The 20,299-nt window shown below is 44.5% G+C and overlaps 1 protein-coding gene across 3 annotated transcripts in view; it reads left to right on the top strand.

Moving 5' to 3' along the window:
* SERTAD2 (SERTA domain containing 2) overlaps positions 1–18,415 on the top strand; it is a 111,914-nt gene extending 93,499 nt beyond the window's left edge. For 2 of the 3 annotated variants that reach the window (XM_081156838.1, XM_081156837.1), the window contains exon 2: positions 13,142–18,415. In XM_081156838.1, the coding sequence (XP_081012964.1) occupies positions 13,146–14,084 (939 nt within the window). In that variant the 5' untranslated portion in view covers positions 13,142–13,145 and the 3' untranslated portion in view covers positions 14,085–18,415. Of the gene's footprint in view, positions 1–4,537; positions 4,606–13,141 lie in introns of those variants that run through there. The other variant, XM_081156839.1, reaches the window with a different exon arrangement.
* Positions 18,416–20,299: the final 1,884 nt, after the last annotated feature.

Here is a 20,299-nt window from a genome sequence, read left to right as displayed (position 1 = left end):
GGAGGAGAGTGCAGGACAGATCTGGAGCCGACTGTGCAACTGCTACAGCAGGTCTGACTAGTTTTAGGTGCCCAAAGGCAGCTTTGTTTCTCTAGTAACTTCAGGTAGCAGCAAACCTAAATCGTTAGAACAAATTCATGTCTGTATTACTATCTTTTTGCCTCTATGCAAAAAACCTGTAGCTTTGCAGAGTTACTGTTTAATTCTAAGCTTTTCTTTCTTTAAAAACTTTCATGGGGGGGCGTGTGTGTTTCTGAGGAGTTTCACATAGGGAATGGATTCTGGTTCTTAAGGACATTTTATATACACACACACACACATTTATAGTGGGCTATGTGAACCTGTTGAACAAAATTAAAAAGTTCTACTTGAATATGCTGTGGTGAAAATTTAAATACTGAAACGTCAGTCTCTGCAGATCAACCTTTAGCCCCTTGCTCTCCTCTCCTGGCTGGCGGCTTATCATTCCACACCAGCTCCTTAGGCTTCGGGCAGGCCTGCTGGAGTACCCCACCCTGGTGTTTAGAAGGGTTGCCCAAGTTAAACTCGGGGAATCTGAAAGTCCCAAGGTCATCTCTACTCCAGAACAGGTTTGCATAAAATTCTCACCACACTAACGAGATAGTGAGGTGGCAACTGTTTTAGACCGATCTACACCCCCGGAGTGGTTATCCCATTTAATAATAATACATGATACAGATTTGCTCTTCAGATTTCTTCCCGTTTTTGAGGAGGGAACCTCCATGTGTGTGTGTACTTCTGTGTCTTCCCTGCTGTCATAGAGAAGCGAGCTGGCAGTGGAATTTGAGCCCTGTAGTCCGCGGCTGAAGAAGTTTCTGCGCTGCCTCTCTGCTTGCCATGGACCGGGTGATCTTTTCTGAACAGTTTTTAAAACAGATTACTTTTTTTGAAAGTATTTTTACCATCTCCAGAAATATAAAGTAGATTTCACCCCGTGATGATTGCTGTCTTAACAGTAATTGGTTTACAAATTCAAAATGCAGATTCCTAAGTAAGATAGGCCGGATGAATTGGAATGTTTAGGGGGCAAGTGGGGTAGGTTGGAGGCCACCCCTCCTGAAAGATCATTGAAGATCCTTGAAGTTGAAGTATTAAGAGGTAGCTTCCTAAGAAATTAACATCTATTACTTTCAGTGTAGTACTCTGATTGTATTTTTTATTGTATTTGACTAAATGACTTTGTATAAAGTTCTGTGGGTCATTAATTATCAATATACTGCATTCCTCTGGAAGAAATACATTTGATCTCAGAATAGCCCCAAAGTAAATAAAAATGAATGGCTGCCACATTTACAAGATATCACTCACTGCCCTAGAGTTTAGTTTGTATCCTCATTTTCTTTTTCTGCTTTGTGAGTTGTTCAAGTATATGATACAAAGTTCCAGTTGTCAATGTAAAACCTTATCACTAGCCTGCCTAATTCATAGAAGTAACTAAACATTCGGAATATGTATGTTGCTTACATGGGACAGATATTTACATAGTAGACTAGTTATTTCCTCCCCTTTACATGCCTGTTTTTATACTCATAGGTCATATTGTAGAAATTTGATAATTTTCTTTTAAGGAATTCAGGCTTAGACCATATAATACAATGCTTAGATTCATTCAGTAAGTAAAGAAAGAAATAACATTTCTCTGGTTTTCTTCTTTAGACTGCATGTGGAAGTTAAAAGAATGAAGTATTTTCTGTGTTTGTGAGGACTATTTTCCAGCATGTCCTCTTTTAAGTGATTTTTCACAGTAATACAGCATTCCAACTTTGAAAGCAAAGAAAATTAAACACTAATCATAACCTTTAAGAAGCACTTCCATGAAAATACTTCCTGATGTAGCATACTTAGTTTTTATTTGTTTTACTCATGGGCAGTAGTTTAACAAAATCTAAAAGGAAACTTTTTGTTTGAACTAATGTGCAATTTTACTTTTCACAGATTTATTCTAACAAATTACATTTACCTGTTTTAGTGTGACTGTGTTATATATCTGATAGTTCTCTTTTTAAAAAAAAACAAAAACAAAAAACAACATCAGAATTGTCACATACTTTTGGCAGAGCATTTATTTGGCTTCTGCCTTAAGCCTTTTTCCCCCTTGACATTGTTTATTAAAGGTCTCTAATGTGAGGGGAAAAACAAGGTATCTTTGGGGAAAAGATGCTACGAGAGGGATGAAACCAGAATCCCATCCAAGCAATTATAATATAAATACAGGAGAAAAAAAATATTTTCATTATGCATAAGAATGGGGGTGGGGTGAGGCTGGCTAAGCTTTACAGGCACATAATCTTAAGGGAAAGAAATTCAAATCTAAGAGTTCCTTTCCTTAATGTTAATGAGGCTTTAGATTCAGCTAAACATGTATTTCTGACATCAAGTTAGTATGAAGTAGTATTATAATTTAAATGATTATAATATATTATTTATAAAAATATAATTTCATATTTACCAAGTTTCAAATGGAAATATTGGTGATAATAGTTCAACTCTGATGAACATTATTACTGAACATACATCATAGAACCTAAGTTTGTAATTTGAATAGGAAGAATTCTGGCAAGTAGTTATATAATATCTTGCTCCATTCTCTCTCTAAGGTTAACTGTGTTGCATTTTTATAATTAAGTGACTCCTCCCCGATATCCTTTATGAAGTTTTCCCAAGTAACTGCTGTATCTGTTCAGCATGTAATTTCCTGATATTAAGAAGCGATGGGATTATTGAAAGCTTTTCTATAACTAGTAAAATTCTTAGTGCTTACCTTGAGACTCATTGTGGGGTTGGGACTCTACTTTTAGTACTCTCAGTGGAAATTCAGAACTGTCGGCTTCTGTAAGTTCACATCCTATCACATGGGTTTGTATGGTTGGTATTGTGTGCGTGTGTGTGCTCACTTCAGAAATCCTCCTGGAATTTTAACCATGGTTTTTGAAACGTCAGTGTTTCTTATGTGCAGGCAACAGCCTTTCTACATACAGTATTTCCAGAATTTGAACCATAGCATAATATAATTTAGTTTGGCCTTGGCAAGACTCTTGGCTTGCTTAGCAGTGTCCTGCAGAGACTGGAATTTGGGAACAATCTTGGAAATGTGTGTACTCTGAGAGATCTGTAGGTAGAAATTGCTGTGGATGGGCAGACTTCAGGAGTGCCTTGTTGCTGTGCTGCGCCCCCCTGTGGCTGGACGTGGAGTGCTGTCTTTCGGGGCTGGAGGGAGCTCCGACTCCTACTGGGCATGCTTGTTTACTGCATAGAGCATTAATAGTTTTCTTCTGTGTAAAATAATCTACCAAGTTAAGAAAATAGTCCTTGGTGAGAGTCTACGTAATTTATTATGCCTACTTGGTTTTTTAATTTATAGAATATTAAAAATATGTATTGGTGGGTTGTATTTTTTAAACCTTTTATTACGGAAAATTCCAAACATACTCAAAAGTGAAGAGAAAAGCACAATGCATCTCCTTGTACTCATTACCCAGCATCAACAGTTAGCAACATTTTGTCAGTCTTGTGTCATCTGCACACTCAGGGTTTTTTTTTTTCTAGAGTATTTTAAAGCAAATTCCAAGCACCGTCGTATCATATTGAGTATGTTTTTGTTAACCTTAAGTTCAGAAGCTGTACAATTCTGCCCAGTCTTTTACTTTAAGTGTGTGGCGCTTTAAGCAGAATCCTTAGGTAAAATAAAAGAATTGTTAGCATTTCCGCTGCCTTTAGGAGAAGATGACTGGTGTCCCTGGCTTCATATGAGTTAGGTTTAAAACCTAAAATTCCCAGCTGTTGGAGGAACCAATAAGACAGGATATTAGAAACATTTTATACTACTTAACAGTTACACACTAAAACGCCCATTTTTCTTTCCAGATGTTTATTAACCAGGCTATAATTTGTTCCAAAGAGATATTTACTTGAAACATTACCTCCCAGAATTTGACTCTATTTTGCCTACTAAAATGCAGTTAGTTGTCAAGCTGTACATTTTTTTTTTCTTTTTTCAAGAGAACAGATTATATTAAACAAACAAATAGTGTCAGACACTGTCCTCTACCTAATACAAGTGCGTAAAAATCCTGAGCGGGGGAAGCTAGTGTCTTAAAACGTGCACGTTAGAAGACTTCCCCAAATAAGTTAAGTTTCTTGTTTGTTTTTTAATTCACTTAAAGGTTGACTTCCTGGACGAATTTCGGTTTATCTCCAGGCTTTGAGATGCTGTCGGGAAAGCAAAGAGGATTGTTCCCGTCGGTCTTCGAAAGGCATTGTCTGGCGATTAATGAGCAGCAGCGGTGCGGTGCCCGCGGCCCGAGCCCCCGGGCGAGGCGGGGGCGCTGCGCGCCGCGGTGTCGGGTTACAGCCGCGGATAGCGCCCGGCGCGCCCAACTGGCCGGGCTGGCGACTGGCTTCATAATGACATTGCCGATTTGTTAGGGAAGGCTTTGTCTTACTTACCAATTAGTATGGATGTTACTGCAGGGACCTCATCCTGGATGAGCTCCGGTTTAGGGGGGAAAAGGCTTTCCAATCCGGGCCGCTTTAGGAGTTTGGTTACTGACGTCCCTTGTCTTCTGGGAGCCCCTACCCCTGTCTGTAAGTAATGAGAGGCTTTCCCCACAGTGAAAATTTGCCCCTGTGTCTGCCATTCCCTTGGGCCGGAGGCAGTCACTTTGGAGTCTGAAGGCAGCCTTTGGGAGTGCTGGTCCCCATCCCCCCTTCCTCCTGGCTGCCCACCAAATTGCCACCCAGACACTTGGGGGGACTATCACTGCTCCTGAGCTTGCCACACACAGCATTACACACCCTTGGATGGCAAACCCTCGGAGGATTGGCCTGTCTCTCTCAGCTTCCTCTCTGATCTGCCAGCTCCACCCCTACCCTGTCCTTTTGGTGTGGCCTTCACGTTCTCCTGGTGTGTTTTGTTGTTACTTGGGGGGGGGGGGCGGGGGAGTGCTAAAAGCATAGACATTATCAGATTTCTGAGTCAGGTGTGTTTTTTAAAGTATAGTATTCTAATAGTGTAGGAAGTTGTGTAAGCAAACCTGCCACACCCCCCCCCCCCCCCTTGAAGTAGGATCTGCGTTTCCTCCGGCCTGGGAGTTGCTGTGTGACAACCCAAGGTTAGAACCATTTCTCAGAGTTCCACGGTGGCTGGTGGGCGGTAGGTGTCTTTTGTCAGGAACAAGAGGCTTGATATTTGGACCACCTCTAAAGCAGGATCGAAAACACACCTTAAGGCGACTGTGTGGCGTGAGGAGAGGAGAAATGAGAATATTCTGTTTCAGAAGTTGTCTCAAAACCATTTCTGGCCAGCCTCTCTCTTGGTCTTGGAAGTCTGTCACATACAAAATAATTTTGCCAGGGGCCCTCCTTTCTTCTGCCACTACCCCTGAAAGAAACGGAAAGAATGTGTTTCCACTTAAAGGACTTTGGGTTTTGGCGACACAGGATGTCAGAGTCAGGAAATAGCCTCTGCTGGCCTCTTTGAAGACACTCGTCACTTCTTAGCTTCTGTCTTCAAAGGAGGTAGATCCATCAGGACAAGCCATTGTTCCCAGTTGTTGGCACTGCTGTACGTGCCTCCTTTCTATGATTAGCAGGGTTGGCATTGGCCTTTCTGGACTCGTCAGCAACCCGTGGTCACACTTGTGGTCACATTGGACAGTGGAGTAGAAGAGATTAGGGATGTGGCTTCTTAAAGCTCCCTTTTGAATTAGGAACCTTTTTCTTGAGAGCTATTAACTAGTGTTTAAAAAGTTGTTTTGTTTTTAAGTATAGCATACAAATCCTAAGTGTACAGGCCAGTGACTTATCCCAAAGCAAACACCACTGTCTTCACCACCCAGGTGAAGCTACGTGCCCAGAAGCCATGTGCCCCACTGGTTACTACCCTTCCCTGACTGCAGATACCACAGCTTAGTTCTGCCTTGTTAGCTGACTTTTATTTTTTATTTTTTAAATATATCTTTATTGATTTCAGAGAGAGGAAAGGAGAGGGAGAGAGAGATATAGAAACATCAGTGATGAGAGAGTCATTGATCAGCTGCCTCCTGCACGCCCCCGACTGGGGATCGAGCCCACAACCTGGGCATGTGCCCTGACCAGGAATCGAACCCGATCACCTGGATCCTAGGTCGGCGTTCAGCCGCTGAGCCATGCCCGGCTGGGCTTGTTAGCTGACTTTTAAAACAACATGTCACTTAATAGTGAAGTCTGCTTCCCTCCTGAGAAGGGAAAACACTAGATTTCTAGTTGTTATTTACTAGCCCAAAAGGAGGTTGGAACAAGCTCTTGAAAATACGCACAAGGTAGGAACCAGTTGAGCCTCGAGGTGCTTCCAAGTCATGGCTTCTGGGATCCCCCATTGCCCAGCCTGTGTCAACAAGCATCCCTCCATCTGGGTGGTGCTGAGCTGGGAGCCATTCCCATACCTTCCCCATGCACAGGGCCAGGTACCTCCCTTTTTGCTGCCTTTTTTTTTTTTTTTTAATATATCTTTATTGATTTCAGAGAGAGGAAAGGAGAGGGAGAGATAGAAACATCAATGATGAGAGAGTCATTGATCAAGCCCGCAACCCGGGCATGTGCCTTGACCGGAAATCGAACCCCGATCGCCTGGATCCTAGGTCGATGCTCAACCGCTGAGCCACGCCCAGCTGGGCTTTGCTGTCGTTTTGACCATGTGGTCAGTCCCACCTTTGCCAATCATTTTCTCCCTTCAGAAATTGGGGCCAAGCTATCGATTATTTTAACCCCCTTTAAAGACCTTTTGTAGCATTAATTCCCGGATACTGAGTAGGATGAGATGGTGGGGGGGTTCCTTCTGTCTGGAGTAATGACTATTGTTTGGGATGAGTTAAGTTAAAGCATAATGCAATATTTTGGGGGACCAGCAGAGAGTCAAAGTCAGAAAGGCAGTCCTGGTGGTGGGCTGAGGCGGGCTCCCCAGTCAGGCCTCCCACAAGCCCCAGCGGTGATGGTACCGTGCCCTGCAGCAGCCTGTCAGTCAGTGGCCAGCAGGCTCTGGGCCTCTAGGAAGCACTAGTGGCCACCAAGGGCTATGGTGAGCCTGCAGGTTAGAGCAATGGGTTTTGTTGTTGTTAGTAGGGCTGACAGAAGGGTGGTTTGCACAAGTAGATTTAACATTTTTAATTTTAAAATTATGACATTTGACAGTCCAAATAACATTAAAGGAGAGGGGTTTAAAAATTTTTTTTAAAGGCATAGCTTAAATACGTAGTTTTAAAACATTGAATTAGAGAACTTTTTTGATCGCTTTTTTTCATATTTGCATTTTTTTTTCTTTAAAGCCTTAAAAATGTAAAAGCTGTGAAATGTTACCCTTTTAATACATAGTTACTATTTCAGTTCCTTTTTGGGCCTTGGGCATAAGGCCTCACTGCCATTCATTCACTCAAAGATCATCACAGAAATGCTGTTTGCTCTTTTTTTCCTTACCTGCTTAGACACGAATAGGGAAGACCTTCAGACTCGTTTAATTGAGTAAAGATATTCTCAGGCTTAAACATGAAATGGCCAGATGGGGGGAAAAGGAAGTCCTGGCTCGAAGTGAGATCCCCAGACCAGCATCACCTGGAAACTTGTTGGAAATGCAGATTCTTGGGCCCCACACCAGACCTGCCGAATGAGAATCTTGGGGTGGAGGGCAGCCTTCTGTGTTAACATGCCCTCCAGGTGAGTCTGATGCTCACCCAGATTCCAGAACTCAAGGGAGGCGTTCACAGGAGAGCCTTCTGAGCAGAGCCTCCCTGCCCACCCTCTGTGCCCCGGGTCCCAGGGAATTTCCTTAGCCAGGTCCACCTGTGCAGCTGTCACCTCTGCCTTCTCACACCCTCCCTCCCTTACCCAATTCATAGTCAGGGCCAAAGACACACACATCTCTGTCTTTGTTTGCAGTTCCACTCTGACTGTCCCTCTTTTCTCACTTTCTATTTACCACCTATTCAGTGACTGCTTAGGGGGCATCTTTTGTGTGTCAGGGGCTGCCCTGTCCTGAGGATACAGAGGTAAACGAAACAGACAGGCTGTGCCCTCCTGGGCTTACTGGCTGGGGTGGGACACAGACATTGAGAGACAATCCCACCTTAAATAAAAGTCTCAAAAGTCTCCAGCAGTCTCTCCTAATCACCCCACTCCAAAATCATCTCTCAGATTCCTTACTATGGGAGTCACTCAAAATCTTGAAGTGCAACCCCCTCCCCCCCAGTCAGGTAATACCATCTCCTGTTTCCCCATCGTTTTTTCTTCTGAGGCATCTTCTAGTGACATTTACTAGTTTTGTGATCATCTGCCCAAGGGTATCATAGCTTTTGAGGGCAGCTGGGTCCCCCTGACTGAAAGCTGCCCAATGGAAAGCCAGGTTTGGTATATGGAGTTTTATTCAGTATTAAACTTCATGGAAAACTTTGAAAGAGAAGCTTTCATTTATATTGCCTCCTGTGAGTTTTGTTCTGTATTTTCAAAACTTTGTTTGCTGTCGTTAATAGCTGCTAAAACTTATGTTAAGAAAAATTGAATACTAGGAATTCATTTTTAACAAATTTATTGGATAAGGGAAGGGTGTCTTATCTCAAACCTTTCATTTAAGAGCCACTGAATATTCAGTGGAAGAGTGCCTGTGGTTAGCTTTAGGCCCCTTCGCGTGGGCAGAAAAGGGAGGGAGCACTGGCCTCCCTCCTCCACTTGGGGGTCTCTAACCAGCCCTGAAGCTCAGGGTCCCTTTGGGTCTTTGAGAGACTGGGTAGAAAGCATGGGCTTGGGGCAGGAGACAATGTGGGGTGTCACGCCTCAGGGTGGCCTAGAAACCGGGCTTGTCACGAGCCCCTCCTCTCGGTGAACTCCAGGGCCCGGGGCCTTTCAGACAGGAACAGCACAACACCCCCTTCCTCGTGTTCCCTGGAAGCCCTTAATGAGCTCCAGCTACTGCTTCTCTTCTAGCTGCAGCCAGCGAGGCCTTTTAAAAGGTCACGTGCCTCTCCAATAGTCTGCTTAAAGGGCTATTGTTTCGGTGGAGAGCCTGGGGGAAGAGGCTCCGCGGAGCTGGCCACTCCGGCTTCCGCCGCCCAGCTCCGCCCGGAGGAGCCGCCTGGCTTCTTGCCCTCAGGTGCTTGAGAGGCTTGTCTTTTCCCGTTTGAATTGTGCCCGCGCCGAGGAGGTGGTCTTCATACAGCTCCAGCCGGAGCTCTCACTCGCCCTCCTGCTCCGAGCTGGAGGCCTCCTCCCAAACAGTCAGTGGGAGGACGTGATTTTGATTCTAAATAGTGTTAAGCAAACTTTGGGCAAACTGTAACTTTCTTAAAATTCATTTTAATTTTTAAGTAAAAATGTGGACTAGGTCTTATGATGTTGCATTTTATTCCTTTCTATAAAAATTGAGATAGAAATAGGATTACACATCATGAAGATAGAAATAGGATTACACATCATGATTGCGTGTATTTTGCAATCTTACTGGGTGTGTGAAGCCAGTTTTGCCTCATAAAAAGAAATAGAGAAATGAAGGCAAACCTGCTTGGAGACACATTCTGTCATGGGTCCTTATTTACACATTTGAAAAGCGTCCAAGATTCTATTTGTCTGTCTATCCCTGCTCACAGATTTTGCTTACAGGGGCTCTCCTCCTTCCCCATCCAGACTGCATTCCAAACGTCTGATGAGGCTTTTCCTAAATCATTGGGGTCACCACCCAGCTATGACCAGATGGACATTCTAATTGGAAATTAGGTGCTTCTCACGTTGAAATCTCCCTGAAAGCATCTCTTCAGCTATGGGAGTTCTGCTAAATGCCTGTAGTGCTGCATGCTTTGTAAATATCTGAGTTCCATAGATTCAGTGATTATTTCTAGAGAAATGTGAGTTATTGAGAAAATCCTGTTATTTATCCTGGCAACAAGTCGTTAAAAGGTAGTTCTATATCAATGACTAAAAGAAAAGGAAAAGTCTTACCTAAGTGTTACCTTCCTCAAGAAAGCCAGTAAAATTCAAAGTGGTGATGCACTTACTAGTTTGTTTTTACTTATGTATTTGGTTTACATTTTAGGACAGTGTTTCTAAAAGTTGCTGTGATGAAGAACCATCTTGTTTGGTTTATTTCTCCCTCAAAGACTAATACTTTAGTAAAACACAGTGAAAATAATTGCTAGAGAAATGAAATATAAAGATGTAAAAATAGAATCCTCATTTTTTAAATTGGATTTACAGACATACAGGTACTCTTAAATTTACTATAAAAGTATCTAAATAATACAGTATCTCTACGTATCTCATCATGGACCAGGAACAGTTCACAGACCGGCACCATCTATGGACCACACTGTGGGAAACACTGTTTTAGAGTATATGTGTATGTTACGGGTCCAAAATCTGTATGCCTGGTGCTTCAAAAGGCCACATCTCAAAAGTCAGAGTTTGGAGTAAGGAAAGGTTTATTGATTGGGAAGTTGCCAACCAAGAAAGATGAGAGACCTATTGGTTCCTCAAATCCATCTTAAGAAAGTACAGAGCTCAGGCTTTTTTTATGTCAAGGGAAGGGAAGGTGGGAGGGGCAAGAGGTGACTGACCACCGAAGACATCTGGGTGCCAGCAAGGGTCTGAGGAAGATTGTGCTTAGTCTGTTGACCCTAGTTGATGTGAGTCCGGTCAGGAGGTTCCTGCAAATCTTTGATGAACCATTCCCTTATCTCCTTGGGAGAGGCACCTCCTGGTGAGGCACTGTTTTTGTAAAACTCAGGCCACAAGCAGGATTCCTCTAATGATTAGCATGTCCATATGCAAGACTAAGCAGATGCTATTAGCCTGAAGGCCATGGGAGCAAAACAGGCTTGAACAAGATGGGGTTAGAGAGGCCAGCCTTTCACTCTGGTGCATGCATGCATCTATATACTCTGTTACATGTTTAAATGTCTTGGGTCTGATCACATTATAATATATAACACAGATCATCTAACAGCTTTATATGAGAATTAAATGCACTAAGCTCTTTGGCAAAAGCGGGATTTCTCTGGAAATACTTAGATGCTTAAATTGTAAGCAAATACAAATAGTATAATTTTGAATCCAGTTATCTGTTTCAAAACACAATTGTCCGGTAACACTTCTAAAGGCATAAAGTGTTTTGTAATGTGAAACGAAATCACTTCCTCTCTGATTCACACTCAAGTTTGAATGGGCACAGATACTTTAGAGAGGAAATGTTCTATGCAAAGTATATATACAACTGTATAAACAGTAGGAAATGTTTCTGTCACGTGAGGTTTTAGATAAGCAAGTGGTTACTATCTTACCTTCCTGGCCTTGGGGAACAGTTCATTATGGGACTGGTCTTTGGTTCTAGTGACTGACAGCCATTTTCTTAATGTTTATAAAATGTAGGAAAGTGTTTCACATAAGTAGCTCCACATTTTTATGAGCATTAACAAATTCTTGAGCTGATTCTGACATTGAGTTGCAACTGTCTTTGTCTTTCTCTCCTGGAGACTGCGGCACAGGAAGGTAGTCACCCCAAGTGGGACTTGTGTGCCAGGCTCTGTGACCACCTGCCTATCTGCCCGCCTCAAGGGGCAGCATGGCCTTCTTTAACAAAGTGCTGGAAGGAGTTTCTGTGCAGTTTTATTATGGTTAGCCGTACTCCTCTAGGATGAGACTCATCATTCAAAATGATAATGAGGTATAGGAGAAATTATTCAGCTCCTTGAAGACCAGGCTTTATTCCTCTGAGGGACCCACTGCCTGGCAGAGTGCCCAAGATAGCACAGATGCAGAATAAGTTAGTAAGGGCTTGAATGAGGTGCCATCCAAATCAGCTGAAACAATGCAGTAAAAGGCAAGCCACCTTTAGAAGAAAAACTGAATAGCTACAAAGCTCTTGCTTGTACATGAAGATATCAGAAAGAGTGAGTGGCATGAGGAGAGAGTTACCACGTGTCCATGGGTAAGTGTTGTAGGGAGGGTGAGAGAGCAAGCACGGGCTTGGTGTAATTAGAGCCACGTCTCCCTGTCTGGGTGACATAAGGATAACTTTCTTGATTAAGTAGTTAGAAAGTAAGGTTTATGAGGCAAAGGCCAATGGACTTGCTATTGTTCTGTTTAGATGAGAGAAAGGACCACTGTTCAGAAGGTGCGGCTGGCTGAAGGTGTCTTGACGGAGGCCAGGGCAGGGGAGGCGGTGCCTCGGCCTACGCTGGGAGGGTCAGGCAAGGTGGGCAGAGGGCAGGAGCTAAAATCTAACCCATTCCCAAATGCTCATGGTCTGAGATAGGAGATTGGTGTTTCTTTGAAATACATATATATCTCTGGAGTCACAGTAAGTATTTTGTTAAGAAATGTCTCAAGTACCCAAACAGCAATGCTTATAATCAGAGCAAATTACTTTCCAATTAGTCCAGTTGCATTCAGACCTAACTGTGTGCAGTGAAATTGAGCCGTGGAAAAACTTGGGCTGGGAAACCCACATTCCTCCATTTGATTCTAGACTGAAAAGCGGTGGCAGCGCAATCACTGTGGTCATTTACCACAGGCCAAGTGCTTCACCACGTGTCACCAAACAGACAGAAAGGCTCTATGCATAATGAGGAAGGAAAAGGCGTTTGGAAAGCACACACAGTTCTACCCAAATTGTACACGGCCCCTCTTCTCCAAGTTGGTTCTTTTAATCATTCAAGATGTGTTCAAGCTGTAACCCATGACACCTTTATCTGTCTAGGTCATAGCATCCTAAGTGTTTTCTTGGGCTTTAAAAATAAATCCGTTTGGGGGAGGAAAACTGAACCTGCATGGCAATGTTAGGCAAGCGCAGGAGCTGAGAAAGTCAAAATCATGGTTTCCATGGTAACGTTGAACTTGTCTGGGTCATACACATTTCCCAAGAAATACATTCACCAGACTACAGAGTGATAAAAATTGCTCCACGGGCATACAAAAGTAGATTCCCCCCCCCCCCAGTTCTCTTATTCTAAGAAATCTTCCCCCAATTAACCCATCTGTTCTAACAAAGCCCGGGCAAGGAACTAGCACAAGTCCACCTCCGTCTGACCTCAGAACCAGCGTCCTTTTTACGGTAGCAGTCAGCGTCCCTGTGATTAATGCCATGGCCTTCCTCTCCCCTTTGCAGATATATGTTGGGTAAAGGAGGAAAACGGAAGTTTGATGAGCATGAAGATGGGCTGGAAGGCAAAATCCTGTCTCCCTCCGACGGTCCATCCAAGGTGTCTTACACCTTACAGCGCCAGACTATCTTCAACATTTCCCTTATGAAGCTCTACAACCACCGGCCCCTCACAGAGCCCAGCTTGCAGAAGACCGTGCTGATCAACAACATGCTGCGGCGCATCCAGGAGGAGCTCAAGCAGGAAGGCAGCCTGCGGCCGGTGTTCGCCCCCTCCCCGCAGCCCGGCGACGCGCTGGGCGACAGCTACCGGGAGGCGCCGCCCGCCTTCAGCGCGCCCGCGCCCGCGCACCCCGGGGACCTGGCCAGCGCTGCGCCCCTGGAGGCCTGCCTCACCCCCGCCTCGCTGCTCGAGGACGACGATGACACTTTTTGCACTTCCCCCGCCGTGCAGCCCGCGGCCCCCACCAAACTCTCCCCTCCAGCCCTCCCTCCGGAGAAGGACAGCTTCTCCTCGGCCTTGGACGAGATCGAGGAGCTCTGTCCCACATCTACCTCCACAGAGGCCGCAGTGGCAGCGACTGACAGCTCGAAAGGGGGCGCCAGCGAGTCGGGCGCCCCGAAACCCGAGGGGCTGCAAGAGGGTCGCCCCGACGACCCCAAACTGATGGACTCTCTGCCCGGGAATTTTGAAATCACCACGTCCACGGGGTTTCTGACGGACCTGACCCTGGACGACATCCTGTTTGCCGACATCGACACGTCGATGTATGATTTTGACCCCTGCACCTCCGCGTCCGGGACAGCCTCGAAGATGGCCCCGGTGTCAGCCGACGACCTCCTCAAGACCCTCGCCCCCTACAGCAGCCAGCCCGTCGCCCCGAGTCAGCCTTTCAAAATGGACCTCACCGAGCTGGACCACATCATGGAGGTGCTGGTGGGGTCCTAATCCCGGGGACCCCGCGACTGTGCCCGCCCAGACCCTGCGAGTGTCCCCGCGCCCCCCGACAGCTCTCCGCACTGTGCATGCACCCTTGCTTGCCTTTTTTCAGAGAAAACGAACGTTTTACAAAAGGATCACACTAGTTTTTGCTTTGAGCAGAGTTGGAGTGCCTTCATCCAAGTATGACCACTTTTAATACGCTTTTTTGAGTGGTTCCTCAGAGACCTCCTACCCTGGAATAGGAAAGAGTACATTTGAAGACAATGTTGCTATATCGAATGGCAAAAATAAACAGTTCAAGTGAAGCACAAGGAATAAGTTGGGAAAGCTGTAAATTGCATGTGCATATTTGTCTATTTTTTCTATAAGTTTTATTGCAAGAGGTAAAGAAAAAGTATATATATATATACATATATATATATATTATTTAGATAATCTCAGTACCTTTTCTGGCATTTTCGCCCTGTATAGGTTGACTTGGCAATTCAGCCTTTTTAGAGGCATTAACTCCTCGTAAGTGTTGCATTTACATGGCTGTTTAGAAACTGCTGCCCAAATTTATTTTATATTTTTGTACAGATTCTGCAGTTTATGATATTGTTTTTCTAAAAACAAATGCTGTTTATACATATGAGATAGCTATTTTGATAGGATTTGCTCACATAGTTCCTGCAAACTTCAGATGTACAAGTTGCACTTGTACTTTTATAGCGTTGTAATGTTTTATATGTGTTTGGTGCAAAGAGAAAATTGGATCAAATCAATCCGCAGTTGACGTCCCCAGATGCAGACACACACACACACACACACACACACAGCGCTTTAAGGAAGGGCCAGGCGATATCACACCCAAATTTCACAAGCACCGACCTCCTGGCATGAACACCCGCCAGCACTGTGACTTCCAAAGCCAGAGCCACGTCTGCTCATCAAACTTGCATTAAGCAGTTGGCGGGAGGTGGCCATGGAGCTTGGGGTTTAAGTGATGGTTCTCTTTAGCTCCCTCTCTTGAGGAGAAGACTACCGAGTATTCACTGTATTTATGCCAACTTTGCGCTTTGAATTGTTTTTATTTATTTATTTTTTAACGAAAACCCAGATCTTTCCCTTTTGGCATAATTTTTATGATGACCTGAAATTTTACATGTGAACAAAATTTTATGAAAAGCAACCAACCTCTTCTTGGAACTAAATAAACCCTTTTGCAATGCTTAGGGCTCCTAAAGAAAAAAAGAATCTCCCCCAGAAGGCATCTATCATGTTGCCCATTTGTCTTTTCCAGCTTCCTTTCCCTAGAGCTTTCTTTCCCTCTGTTGCTAAGTGCTGAAAATGGTATCTTCATGATCACCACAGTGAGCTCGGCTCACCTCGGGCCAGCCTGGGATGCACTCTTGAAACAACCGTGGCTCTTGAACCTGGAGTTGGTCCCATTATGTCACAGCTTCCAATCTGGTTGCTTTCTTGAATCAACTGCATTAACTACCCTTTACATGGCTGTTTTACCCAAATACACAGGCAGGACTTTCTATGCATGTTTCTCCTTCCCCCTTGCCGCCCTGCACCCCCAACCAGGACACTTGAGAAGTAGCTTTTTATTCCTAACGGTGTACATTTAATTTTAAAATGTTTGCAATGTATCATGCTTGTTGCCGAAATTGTTTATGGCCTTTTCCTTTAAGTTGTTTCTTTCTTCCAATGGTACTTTCGCTGGTTACATCCTATATTGTTGAAATGCAGATGGCTTCTTTAGGAATAACTTTTATATTTATTTAAGAATTTTTAAATTATGGGATTTGTGTTGTTGTTGTCTTTGTTGTTTAGTCATTTGTCAATATTCAGTCACCAATTCTGCTCACTTCTTGCCATGGATAAAATTGAGTCTTTCTGGCCAATTAAAAAAGACAGCTTTATAAAATGGCACTTTAAACAAGCCATAGATAGTTTTATTTTTGTAATGCACATGGCAAAACAAATACATTTGTGATGAAGGAACTGCTCATCTAATCAAAAGATTCATCGTGTATGGTATGATTAAATCTTTCTACATTCTAATTTACTCCCCTGACACCCCCCTCCCCCCCTGCACCCCAACCTGAATGTGTTTTTAAAGGCTAATTATCAGCTCAGTAGAGCAGCGAGAGGCAGATCAAATTGCTCTTGTTCTCCTACAAGCAGCCTCCACCGGGACACCTTGTACTGCTACACATGTGTCATTTCCTTTGCTAGGACCAGGGACCATATATAGTTAGGGGGGTTGTAAATGCTTCCAGCGCCGCTGCGCCTGTCCGTTTTAAGAGCTTCCTTTCTCCGTGGAGAACAAGTCGGCCCGGCCGCCATGCCTTCGATAACCGGAGGACCCGGGAGGCCCTCCGCTGCTGCACACTTGTACAGATGTGCACACGCACAGTAGTGTCGATATTCCGAACAATAGCAGGGTGAGGCGGTTGATTTGCCATTGTTAAAAACTGATTTACAGTAACTTAGAACAACTGTACTTTGGTTGGATTAGCAAATCTTGTGTTTAAACAAATCCCATATGTTGGGCAACAGTTCAAATAAGCACAAGCGAAGTGTTGCCCAAACGTGGTTCTCTGACTCTTTCGTATTTGTAAGGCTGGGCTTCAAAATCAAAACAAAACACAAACCCAACAGCAGGCAAATACGTGCTTGTTAACTCTGGACACCCTTGCCGTGCATTCCTGATACCCAAGGTCTTCTGAGGAAGGCACGGGACGGTAGCGGCCCATTTTAAAAAGAACAAAACCATCAAGTGTTCGGGTTATCTTTGTGTCTTACTTTTCCAAAGTGATGTCCCAACAGGGAAGAACGGGAGCCTGCGTGGGGTCACGTCCCTGTCTGAGTGCGGGACGTGCTTCCAGGTGCCGCCCGGCCGCAGTGCCTTCCCCTGGGTCAAGGACATGGCGTGGCATTCAGAGTCCGGCAGGCAGTTTGAGGTGCCTTTACGAGAAAGACATGCTGGGTGGGGCTGGGAGAGGACAACTATTGACAGTGATGTGCAATGAAGTGACAAGATGAGAGCAGAATACTAAGAGCTTTGAATTTGAAGTGATTTTTTTTCATAAGTTATTTATTCCTTTTTTCTGTGTAAATATATTTATTTTACTGTGGAGCTCTAACAACATCTGGATCGTAACATGTGCAGAATGTATGGTAGGAATGTATTCTCTTGTAGGAATGTCAATCTGTATTAAAAGGGGGTCCGAGCCAGGCCCCTGGGTCTTCTCATCGTATGCACAGTCCACATTCACTTTTACTCTCTTCTCTAATATGGGTCTATTTGAAATATGCAAAAGGTATGGATGAGGAATGTTTAAATACCTCCAAATTTTTAAGAAAATCAAGCATCAAAAGGGTTGATGTTTTTAAATGTTTTTTAGTAGCACTTTCTCTTTCTGACAGAAGGGGCAACCACACGGACACCCTTGCTCCCACCAAAAGGTGAGAACTAGCCAGAGCCTCCGCTACACCTCGAGTGTCTTTATCAATTGAGCTTTTTATTGCCATAGCCCCTTGGAGTGTCCCAACTGCCCTGAGGTCAATCAAGGAAAATTTCTTACATAAATAAGCTCCAAGAGCCAAAGTATCAACTTACCGATCATTTTTAAAACTTAAATTTATTAACCACCTTTGCGGTAAACAATTATGAATACCACAGGGCAGCCTTCTTAAATGACAGGTGTTTAAAAAAAAAAAAACTGACTCTACTTTGTGCAGCGATTGATATTCTCTATATGAATTGTCTTAATTTAAAAACCTTGCTGTTACAAATTGGGCCTTTATACGTTTTATGAAAATATCGACCAGAACGTATTTAACCTGTTCCGGCTGTAAATGGTTAACTTCCTGTAATTGCTGACGACAGCGAGGTGTATGTGTCCTGCTTGTGTACAGTTGTTTTCAGTGCTTCTAAGAATGAATCTAAATGTTTCTTGAAAATTAGCCAGGAACTAATGCTATTGCAGACAAAGCCAATAAAATTTTTGGACATCTTTTGGGGATAACAAGTTTGGAAGAGAAGTGCAGTCCATACAAGCAAACAACTAAGATTTTTGGAAAAAGATGTACATAGTGACATGTTTGGTGCATGGTTTTTGAGGAAGGATTTTGTCTAAAAAGGAGGCGTAACCTTTCCCCCACAGACCTGAGAGCTGTGCCTTTTCTATGCAATATTACAGACGTTACATCGGAACCCAGATGGCTGTATTCACATGTAGGTTTGGGCTGTAATCTAAACAATTGGACAGATTAAATGTACATGGAAATGAGCAGTCTTACTTTTGTAGTTTTATATTATACAATAAACAGTTAAAAGATGAGAGAGGCGTGTCTGCAGTTTCTTTCTGACCGGAGCATAACCAGCTCATGTCACAATTTGCTCGTGTAAAGGGACAGTTGGTGCCGTTGACCTCCTCTCACCACCTTGGTCTCAGGAGCACCTTTCTCGCCTGCTTCTCCCCCTGCCTCTTGGGCCCTTCTCGGCCTCATTCTCAATTCTCTCCCTCAACTCCCTCTACACAGTTTTTCTCCAGGGTTTGGTTGGTGACCAGGCTTCTGCAGAGCCTCCACACCTACTGCTGGCTTTCCTAAGGAAGTCTAATCCACTCAGGTCTCTGAAAGCTTGTTTTAAGGTCCTGCCTGTCTCCTGAGCTCTGGACTTAAGAATCTACCGAGCTTTGTGCGTCTAAAACAGCCTCACTTCCCCGTGGGGGCTGTTCTTCCCCTCTGGGCCTCTCTTTGGCCTCACCACCCTTCTCCCAGGCCCGACTCCCCCCACACAACCTGTTCTCCAGTCCAATCCACTCTGTTCCCATCTGTTCCCAAATGTTTGCCGCTCCCCACCACCCTCTTTCCATCTCTACCACAGCTTCCCGACTCAGGCCCTTTCCTCTCTGTGCCTCTGGCTATTGCACCTGCTTCCCAAATACGCTGACTGCCTCAGTTGTTTCTCTAACCTCCATGATGCAAGAATTGACATCTCGAAGCACCAGTGATTCAGGCGTTTGTTGCACCTCTTCCAGCAGCCCCCCTGGTTTATACAACCTGGCCCTCCCCCACCATCTTCCAGAGGTCAATGGAGGAGATCCTGTGCAACCTTCTTGGCAGCCGGGCCATCTGGGATGGACTCATGGCATCCAGCCTCACCTGGTCCAGGCAATTCTGGGCCACCATACCAGCTGGTGAAGGAATGAAGGAATGGCCTGGAGACGAGGGACCTGGGAAACAAAGGTTCCATTCAATCAGCAATGGAATATGGGGGGGGGGGCTATGGGTTGAATTGTGTCCTCAAAACAAGTTAGGTTGTTTGGAGATAGGGTCTTTACAGAGATAATCAAAATGAAATTGTTAGGGTGGGTCCTAATCCAACATGACTAGCGTCCTTAAAGGGGTGGGGCAGATATCAACACAAACACACGGGGACACCACGGTGTGAAGATGAACGCAGAGATCAAGGTAATAGGTCTACAAGCCAAGAATGCCAAAGACTGCCAGCAGACCACCAGAGGAGCTAGGGACATGGGACAGGTTCTTTCTCACAGCCCTCAGAAGGAAGCAGCCCTGCCGACACCTCGATCTCTGACTTCTAGCCTCCGGGACAGTACATTTCTGTTGTGTAAGCCACTCTTCTGGTGGCCCTAGCAAAGTAATACAGGGGGAAGAAGAGGGCGAGTCTTTCCAGATGTCCCCGTGGAGATACTCACTAGGCAGCTAGGACTAAGAGTCTGTTGCTCAGTAGAGTGGTTTGTCCCTGGAATATGAGCAGCTGCCGCTCATTAGAGAGAGAACTTTGGCAACTCATTCAATCTCTCTGTGTTTGTGAGGATAAGACAAAGTCATACCTCCTACATCTCTTTGCAAATGTTGACAATGCAATAAAAATGCAAGTTATGGATGCTGTCTATTTTCTCATGCCTGCAACTATGCCTAGCACATAGTAGGCACTCAAAACATCTGTTTGAATTAAAGGAAGAAAAGAACCCTGTAGTTCACCCTTCTCTAGGGCATGAGAGAAGCACAGAACTCAGTCTTCATGGTCTAGGTCCCAGGCCCACCCCCATCCTGACCCTCTGGGTGCCCCATTCCCAGCATCCTACATGCCCTGGGTTGTGCCCCCACTTCTGCTTGTAGAAATTCTACCCATCACTCCAAGGCCAAGCTCAAGTGCCCGTCCATGAAGCCGCCTCCACATCCCCGAGTCAGAA

Source organism: Miniopterus schreibersii (genome assembly GCF_964146895.1).
Source record: "Miniopterus schreibersii genome assembly, chromosome: 13".
NCBI classification, from domain to species: Eukaryota; Metazoa; Chordata; class Mammalia; order Chiroptera; family Miniopteridae; genus Miniopterus; species Miniopterus schreibersii.
Note: the sequence above shows the minus strand (reverse complement) of the source record. Positions and strands in the feature narration are given on the sequence as shown.